Source organism: Carassius gibelio, chromosome A16 (assembly GCF_023724105.1).
Source record: "Carassius gibelio isolate Cgi1373 ecotype wild population from Czech Republic chromosome A16, carGib1.2-hapl.c, whole genome shotgun sequence".
In the NCBI taxonomy this organism is placed as follows: domain Eukaryota; kingdom Metazoa; phylum Chordata; class Actinopteri; order Cypriniformes; family Cyprinidae; genus Carassius; species Carassius gibelio.
This window is the reverse complement of record NC_068386.1, coordinates 8,840,509-8,848,914: the sequence shown is the minus strand read 5'-3', so window position 1 is coordinate 8,848,914 and position 8,406 is coordinate 8,840,509. Positions and strand designations below refer to the sequence as shown.

The window sequence follows — 8,406 nt, the reverse complement described above, 5'->3', positions numbered from 1 at the left end:
AGATTTATTTCTTAGCATGAAAATGTAAGCTCTGGGTAATGCAACAAGCTAGCTAACCTTGTGAATTGTTCCTCATGTATTTGTTTAGTTTTTCCCATTAGATTAGACATCCCAACCCAAATTCAAACACTGAAAACAATTTATGTGATGGTTCAAATGAACAGGACTCAAATGAAAGACACTACTTTATTTAGTTTAAATGTGTATTTAGGCACTGTACTTTAAAGCACTACCATTTAAATATGCAGAATAAAAGAATAAACTAAGAGCAACTGAGTGAAAGAGTGAAAAAAACATCCAATGATTTGCTTATGAAAAGATGCAGAGAACCAGTGAAAATGTGATTTTATCTTGTACTGTATGTGTGGGTCTAAAAGGTCAGGTTGTCCAAGCGGAGACATTTAAGTTCATTAACCAAAATGACCTATAAAACTACATGACATAACTTATTAGAATACACATGAGAAGATAATTTATAACATCACATACTGGCCATATTTTAAGCAACACATATAGGCCTACTAAATAGCAAGAAATACATTATTAATGGTAAGGACTCTTAACCCCTTGTTTATTTAGTGTTCCTAATATTTATGTCCGCCCGACACCCTCGATGAACCCTAATACCCTACAGTACCTCTGTCATAAGACTGCATGTTAACTCTTAAATCCAGTAGTGCTTTGACCAACCCACCCCACCTCAGCCCCCCTTGATTTGCCAGTGTAATTGGTTACTGGAACATTAACCCCAGGTACAAAGTGCAGATCTTTGAGGCTATTAGCAAAGGCCTTTCATAAGACTTTTGGTCTGTTAAGGTTCATATCAAATACATGATAATTGAGCAGCTCCTTTTTTATTTTGTGAAGAGTTCCCAAAGTCTCCTTTCTAAAAAAAAAGACAGCTAAAAGTAAAATTCCCAGAGAGAGTGATTTGAGACCTTTTATGAAATCAATAGCTTTCCACTTGCATCACAAAACTCATACTTCAGTGAACTGCAGGCCAAATCACCAAGGATATCCTTTATCAAAAAAGGATAATACAATGGCAGTGAAAGATAATAATGCCAACAAAGTGGCATTTTACAATGCAACCTGCCAATACTATCCAGCTGATTCACTCCAGATCAGCTCTCTTTGTCTTTGTGTAACCGGCAGAGTAATCGCTGTCTGGTTGAAGTTTGTCCCTCTGCAGCTACGGTTACCCCCTGACGTCACTCAGCTAGCCGTGAGTGGCTAAACAACTCATTTGTGTCTGGCCAGTTGCTATAAAATCGTCTGCCTGTTGAGCTTAGAGATATTCTCTGACGCACGATACGTTTTTAGTCCTGTTGCTGCTTGGGTATGTGGTTCTCCTGTGTCAAAGTGTTTTACTGATTGCCAGACGCTTCCGGGTAATCGCGCTGTGTATTGCTGAAGGTCCTGGGCAAAGCACACACCGGGTAGCTTTACCACAATTTACTAGCATCAAGAAGGTATTATTTGTGTATTTTATTGTTAACTATAATGTGGGTGTCGTTGTTGGGATATATGCTTTTTAATGCACACATTTGCACACAGGTCTGGGGCAAAGTACCCGCCGTGTAGCTGTAACGTTACTGCCAGACGCTTCCGGGTAATCGCGCTGTGTGCTTTTGAAGGTCCTAGAAGGTAAAAAGTTTGTTTATTGTGTTATGAGTAGATCCAGTGTGTTAGGACTAAAAGCTTTTGAACACATGTACAATGAGTCTGATTGTGTTGCCCTGACATATTGTATGACTGTTTTATTGTCAACTTTTAATATAAATGCATTTAATGAATATGCTGTGTGTAGGGTTGTGAAGACCAGCGCAAAGGCCTGTTTTTCCACCGTGTCAGTTCATATGTCAACATTGAGGCAGATTGCTCCTGCTGCTTTGCCTTGCCTGAATTAAGTTTTATATATTTCTTTTCTTTATTGTTTATTTTGCCGTAGCCTCCGTCTACTGCTCTGTCTGACTGATGTGGTATTGGCTGTGCTAGTAGTGTATAGCGTTACATTTCTCTATCCATTTTTCTAGTGATAACTAACTTTGTTCTTTTCCTTGTCTTCCCAGAGTATTAGCGTAGCTGCTCACAAGAGAGGTTCCTGGTTCCGTCCCCACACCCTGCACCACGTATTGTAGTGGTAAATTGCACTTCACAATCTTGTTTGAATCATTGGCTTGTGGTGGTGTGTGTGTGTGTGTGTGCGCGCGTGTGTGTGGATGCATGGGATCGTGGGCTCCAGGTTCCAGAGCACGGGTGGTGAACGTCACGCGTATCTCGGACAGGTAACCTGCCTTGCCAGCGAATCAGTATTTTCTAGTTTAATTGGTAATCATACATTGTCCCCTGTAACAGCTAATGCCAGGTCTAGTCTCTATTAGTAATGTGTCTCTAGGATGACGGTGTGGCTCTTTTAATGATACCATTGTATAATAAAGTTTTGTTACTGTTTTTCTACTGAGAACACGTCTCTGTCTAGTTCATCTTATGTGTACTTCGACGAATCTGCTCGCCTTAAATCAGGTATTTAGCAGTTCAGGTGTAAAGTATATCCTGGTGTGAGAGGCACCAGGTGGCGTAGTCCAGAACCTTTAAAATCTAGATCCGTTCAAAGCACCGAAAGGTCACAAAGTGGCGTAGTCGGCAGGGTTGTTGCACACAGAGACGTGTCTTTTTTTTTTTTTTTTTTTTTTTTTTTTTTTTTCTTTCTCTCTTTTTGTTTTATGTATATTTTGATTTTCAAGGCATAGTAGTCAGCTAAGGGCAAAGCAGCAGTGGGCACGGCGTGGGACCTAAAAGAGCAGTGGGCAGACCACTGACTACCCCACCGCCTCTCTTGTAACGTGGTGTTGGGAACTCAGAAACGAAGACCAGGAGACTCTTGGGTAATCTTCAGCAGGATTCTTTATTGAGAACGCTCTGCGTGGCGCTGCAGTCATCAAGAGGTCTAAATTGTCCTTAAGACATTGTAGATTATATACATTCAAGTGGGAGGGATCCATACAGTAGAGGTGGAGACCATTTTAACAAAGCATGCAAATGCAATCAGGAAGATACCAGACACTGGCATCTTCCCAGCCTTGATCTTATCAGCATAACAGTGTCATTTAAATACAGAGGTGCCTGACAGTATCACGGATACCTTCACATTATCATAGAGACAAAAGGCACAGCTGTGCCTTGAGCTTCAAGGAAGAACACAAAGACAAACGGTTAATGTCTCAGACACTTGATTCTCCTGATTTGAGCTTCTTGGGTGTCAACTTTATTACCCCAAAAAGTCTGCTATTATATTGGAACCTAGATTTAACATTTTCTAAATTTGTAATCCCACAGTCCTCCCGTTGAGAGTTCTAATAACTCTCACATAATACAAATTTAAACTTTCATAAGTCCATTCTATGGCCTATGTTTGTTAACACAAGCCCCATCTTCAGTCATGTAACTTGAAAAGGTTACAGGCACGTTTAACTTATTCTGTGTCTTATACTAGATTTACTTAGGTGTATTTTTAGAACCATAACTGTTGACACATATGGCATGGATGGTAACACGTTGTACAAACTACATGATGACACAGAAAAAAATCATGTAGCATAAGAGTGGAAGTCTTGAAGTCCATGGCATCCGAATAGCTGTGAAGTCTGTTTTCTGTAGTCCATTTCGCATGTTGATTCACTCAGATGACTCTTTGTCCTCATGAAGCTTGTTCATGGATGTCTGAAGTGATGCTTTACACCAGGATGTCACATATGGAAATGACTTCTCATGCACACATACCTGCAACACAAGAAAACAAAGAAACAGCAGACCAGCAGTATTCGTGCATAGACAATTTTAGACTTCTGTTGATCGTATAGTGGTTTAAAGTCTGGTGATCGTATAGGGTTTTTCTCAACCTAGTTTTAAGTAATTGGACACCTATGGACCAGTGAGGTGGGGATAAAACTATGGATAGGGGAAACCTATGAGGAAGTCTTCACCACAGGGTTGGCCCCCGAGGCCTGTTGCACTTCGGTTCTTCCCTGGGCTCCTCACTGGTCTGTGTGTGTCCTAGTCTGTCCCTGTAGTTGTTGTACAAACTTTACTGGGTGACATCTCCATCCTCTAATGAAACATCAGTCATAACAAGACATCATAACCCAAAAAGAATAGGAGTGACTGGAGTGTGCTTTAGTATAGCTTTGAAGGTAGGCTGTGAGTGTACTTAACGTTCGCTCAATGAAAGGAAGTGACAGTAAACATATTTACAAAGGATGTTTCACCTTTGTTGTACATTACTGGCGAAGTTAAGCTCTCACAGCCCTTACAGTTAACACCTGAGCAAGCTGCTCCAACAGTTAGGTGACGTGGGGAGGGGCAGATTCAGTGTGGTAAGTAGACTGAGTAGGAGCTGAGTAAAGCTGTTCATTTCTCTTAATGTCTTCTTGCTTTTTCTACACTCTTTCATCCAGTGTCCAGGTTTACCACAAAAATGACAACTACCCTCCTTCTTAGGACTTCTATGTTTCGGTCGGTTCTCTGTTTTGACCTGAAAAGATGCTGCTGCAATCTTTACTCTGGCTTTGACATCAGAGTTTCTTTCCCAAGTAGCTAAACTGTCTAGATTACTTCGGAGAGTTTTGTTAGACCAAGTTAGATCTAAGAATGGCAAAGCTTTTCTGTACTCAGCTACAAGGCCATCTGACCAGATGCGAACTAATGGTCCCTTGTCCTCTAACACACTTTCAGAATCATCAATTATTCCACTGTAAGTTACTGCTGACTGACAAAATCTTTCAGTGTATTCACTCACAGTTTCAGCCTCCTTCTGTACACAACTAGTGACCTTTGACCAATCCACTTTTGGTCCAACAATATTCTTTAACTCTCTCAGAACTCCCTCTCTCAATTCATCTTTACTGGCATGTTGTAGTTCAGAAGTAACAGCAGACTCAAAACTGTTGAATTCAGATTCAGTTAGAATTTGTGACATCAGCTGTGTGACTTCAGCTAACGACATGTCATAGAGACGCATTTTGCTGATCAATGCTCTTCTGAATTCAGTAAAATTTGTGCGTACAGAGGGTAAGCTCTGGGATAGTCTCTCTATATCTTTAGGTCTTAATGCTTTGGCAGCAGTTTTTACTTGGACAACAGAAGAGTTGGCAGGAACACTTTCAGTTCCTTCAATCCTCTGAGATCTTTTCCTCGCTCCACATACCTTTACTGAATCTACAGTTACATCAGTTACTGACTGGATGGCAACATCTGTTTCAAAGAAAGCTTGTAAATCAGGATAATTGTTATCAGTCTGACTAACTTCTTCCACATCAGTTTTTGCTGCAGCTTTGTTGCGATTCAGTTTCTTAGTCAAAGACGATACTCTAGCTCTGAGCTCTTTGTTCTGTTCCTCTAGTTCTGAGTTACGCTGAGAATGTTGCGTAGCTAGTGCTAAACCAAATTCTCTGTGGCAGCAGATAATGCCTTTCACATTGTTTTTGCGAATACATGATCCTAGTACCTTTTTACATTCTTCAATTGACCATACTTTTTCTGGATCAATACCAAATTTCTTTACCAAATCCAGTCTGACTGACTCTGTCACTATTGAGTCCATGTGCTGTCCTAACAATGATTTGAACTCAATGTCTGTCCATGAAGGAGTAGCTACTCCACCTTTCTTAGTTGTTGGAATCAGCTTAGGATTTCTTCTCAACATTTTGTAATGTCTTTCTGACACAAAAGGACACTTCTAACACAAACTATTAGCACTTAATGCTAAACTTCCCTGTCAGACACAGAGGGTAGCACAATATTAGCATGTGATGCTAATCTTCCCTGCCTAGCAGAGGATTATTTTCATCTCTAAAATATCCTTTTTAGAGGGTAACTTAACACAAACTTCTAGCACTTTACGCTAAACTTCCCTGCCAGACACAGAGGGTAGCAAAATATTAGCATGTGATGCTAATCTTCCCTGCCTAAACAGAGGATTATTTTCATCTCTAAAATATCCTTTTTAGAGGGTAACTTAGTTAACCAAACCCTACAGCTGTCTGTTAACTCTTCTCTGACGGCGCAGAGGCTAACAAATTTGTTCTGGTCTTAAATGTTCTTTTGGATAGAGGTACACTCACCAACCATTGGTTGTAAAGAAAAATTCAGTCTGGAATGAAGTCTGATATTTGTTGAGGTTGCAGTTTCAATCTGGATTCAGGTGAGAAGCTCTATCCGGGTCACGGCACCAAAAACTGTTGGGAACTCAGAAACGAAGACCAGGAGACTCTTGGGTAATCTTCAGCAGGATTCTTTATTGAGAACGCTCTGCGTGGCGCTGCAGTCATCAAGAGGTCTAAATTGTCCTTAAGACATTGTAGATTATATACATTCAAGTGGGAGGGATCCATACAGTAGAGGTGGAGACCATTTTAACAAAGCATGCAAATGCAATCAGGAAGATACCAGACACTGGCATCTTCCCAGCCTTGATCTTATCAGCATAACAGTGTCATTTAAATACAGAGGTGCCTGACAGTATCACGGATACCTTCACATTATCATAGAGACAAAAGGCACAGCTGTGCCTTGAGCTTCAAGGAAGAACACAAAGACAAACGGTTAGTGTCTCAGACACTTGATTCTCCTGATTTGAGCTTCTTGGGTGTCAACTTTATTACCCCAAAAAGTCTGCTATTATATTGGAACCTAGATTTAACATTTTCTAAATTTGTAATCCCACAGTGGGCATTACTCCGCTGCAGCAATGGACGAAGTTGAACAGCTGAGAGAACAGATCCGTCAGCTGCAGGCAGATAATGGCCGCCTGCAGCAGCAGCAACCACCGCCGCCTCAGCCGGACCATTCCGCCAACCCTGCTAACCCTGTGTCCCATGAACGGATGATGTATCTCCCTAGGGAACGGAAGTGTCCTGTATTCCGGGGTAGGGTGGGTATTGACATTGTTGAGTGGGTGGAAGAGGTGGAGGTCTGTGCGCGTACTAGACGTTTGGGTGCACTTGACAAAGCTTACTTTATGTTTGATCATCTGGATGGGGAGGCTAAAGATGAGATTCGCTATAGGCCAAGGGCAGATCGGGAAAACCCGGAAAGAATTGCAAATATTCTCAAAGAACTTTATGGGTGTTCCCAGTCTTATGTTGCCTTACAAGAAAGTTTCTTTTCTAGAAAACAATTAGACGGTGAATCTTTACAAGAATATTCACATGCTCTCTTTTCTCTGATGGATAAAGTTAAACCGGTCTCCCCTGATTCAGTACCCCAGTTTGACATGCTGCTCCGTGACCAGTTTGCAGAGCACGTTATTGACTCGGACCTCCGCAGGGAATTGAAGAGGCTTGTCCGTCAGACCCCGGGGATGTCCATGCTGGAAGTGCGTGCTGCTGCCATCCGGTGGGAGTGTGAGGGCAGGCCCAGTGACTTCAATAGGGGTAGGAGTCATTCAGTTCCCTCTATTTGCGCTATGCAGTACTCCAAGACTCAGCCAAGCAGAGCTTCATCGCCCATTAGTATGGCAAGTTCAGAAATGGCAGAGCTGCGGTCTATGTTGCTGAAGCAACAAGAACAGATCAACCACTTAACTAGTGCCTTAACTACTTTGCAAGGAGTAGCTCGCCCAGCCTATTCCAATCGTCCCTCTCTAGTTAGTCGGCCGTCAACTGTCATTTGTAGGCGATGCTTAAAACCTGGTCACTACGCTCGAGAGTGTAACAATGAGAGAGTAGTAGCTCCTAATCACATCCCCCAGGCCCAAGCTCAGGCTAATGTTGTCTCAGTTTCTCAGTCGGAAAACTAGCTCCCTTCAGCGTGCAGAGCCACACGCTGAGAGGGGATGGTAGCGGCTCTCAGAATCAGAATACTCTTAGTCACCCTGTAACCTCCCTTGTCGCTCAATCCCCGAAGGTAACTGTGAGAGTAGGGGGAGTAGTTGTCAGTTGTCTTTTGGACACAGGGTCTATGGTATCTACCTTGGTAGAGAGTTTCTTTGTGCAACATTTCAAGGATAAACTTCAACAGTGTAATTGGTTGCAGCTTCGGGCTGCAAATGGTCTAGACATACCCTATATCGGGTATGCTGAGCTAACGGTTGAAGTATTAGGGAAGGTAATCCCCCAAAGAGGTTGGCTAGTGGTTAAAGATCCCCCAGGTCAGCTCGCTCCTCCACTTGTGCCGGGTGTGCTTGGGATGAATGTTATTCGAGAATGTTACGCTGAACTGTTTGGCCAACATGGTTCTTCTTTGTTTGATCTCCCACCGGTAGTTCACGCTTCACTTCCGTGGCGGCACGCCTTGCAGCATTGTCATCGGGTCCAGCTCAGCCCTCTTCCACCCAAAATGGGTGTAGCTAAAGTTAGAGGTAGAAGGCCCATTCATATACCAGGGGGCACTGTAAAATTGGTGGCA

At 42.4% G+C, this 8,406-nt stretch overlaps 1 protein-coding gene across 1 annotated transcript; it reads right to left on the bottom strand.

Moving 5' to 3' along the window:
• Positions 1 to 2,889: 2,889 nt before the first annotated feature.
• LOC128031168 (uncharacterized) lies at positions 2,890 to 6,622 on the bottom strand. Its single transcript, XM_052619409.1, has 2 exons — positions 5,973 to 6,622; positions 2,890 to 5,827 (listed from the first exon to the last, which is right to left on the bottom strand). The coding sequence occupies exon 2, from the start codon at positions 5,702 to 5,704 to the stop codon at positions 4,316 to 4,318; it is 1,389 nt and encodes a 462-aa protein (XP_052475369.1). The 5' UTR covers positions 5,705 to 5,827; positions 5,973 to 6,622; the 3' UTR covers positions 2,890 to 4,315.
• Between the last annotated feature and the right edge of the window lie 1,784 nt (positions 6,623 to 8,406).

Coding starts and splice junctions, on each gene's coding strand:
- LOC128031168 (XM_052619409.1), bottom strand. CDS start 5,704: ATGTTGAGAAGAAATCCTAAGCTGATTCCAACAACTAAGAAAGGTGGA.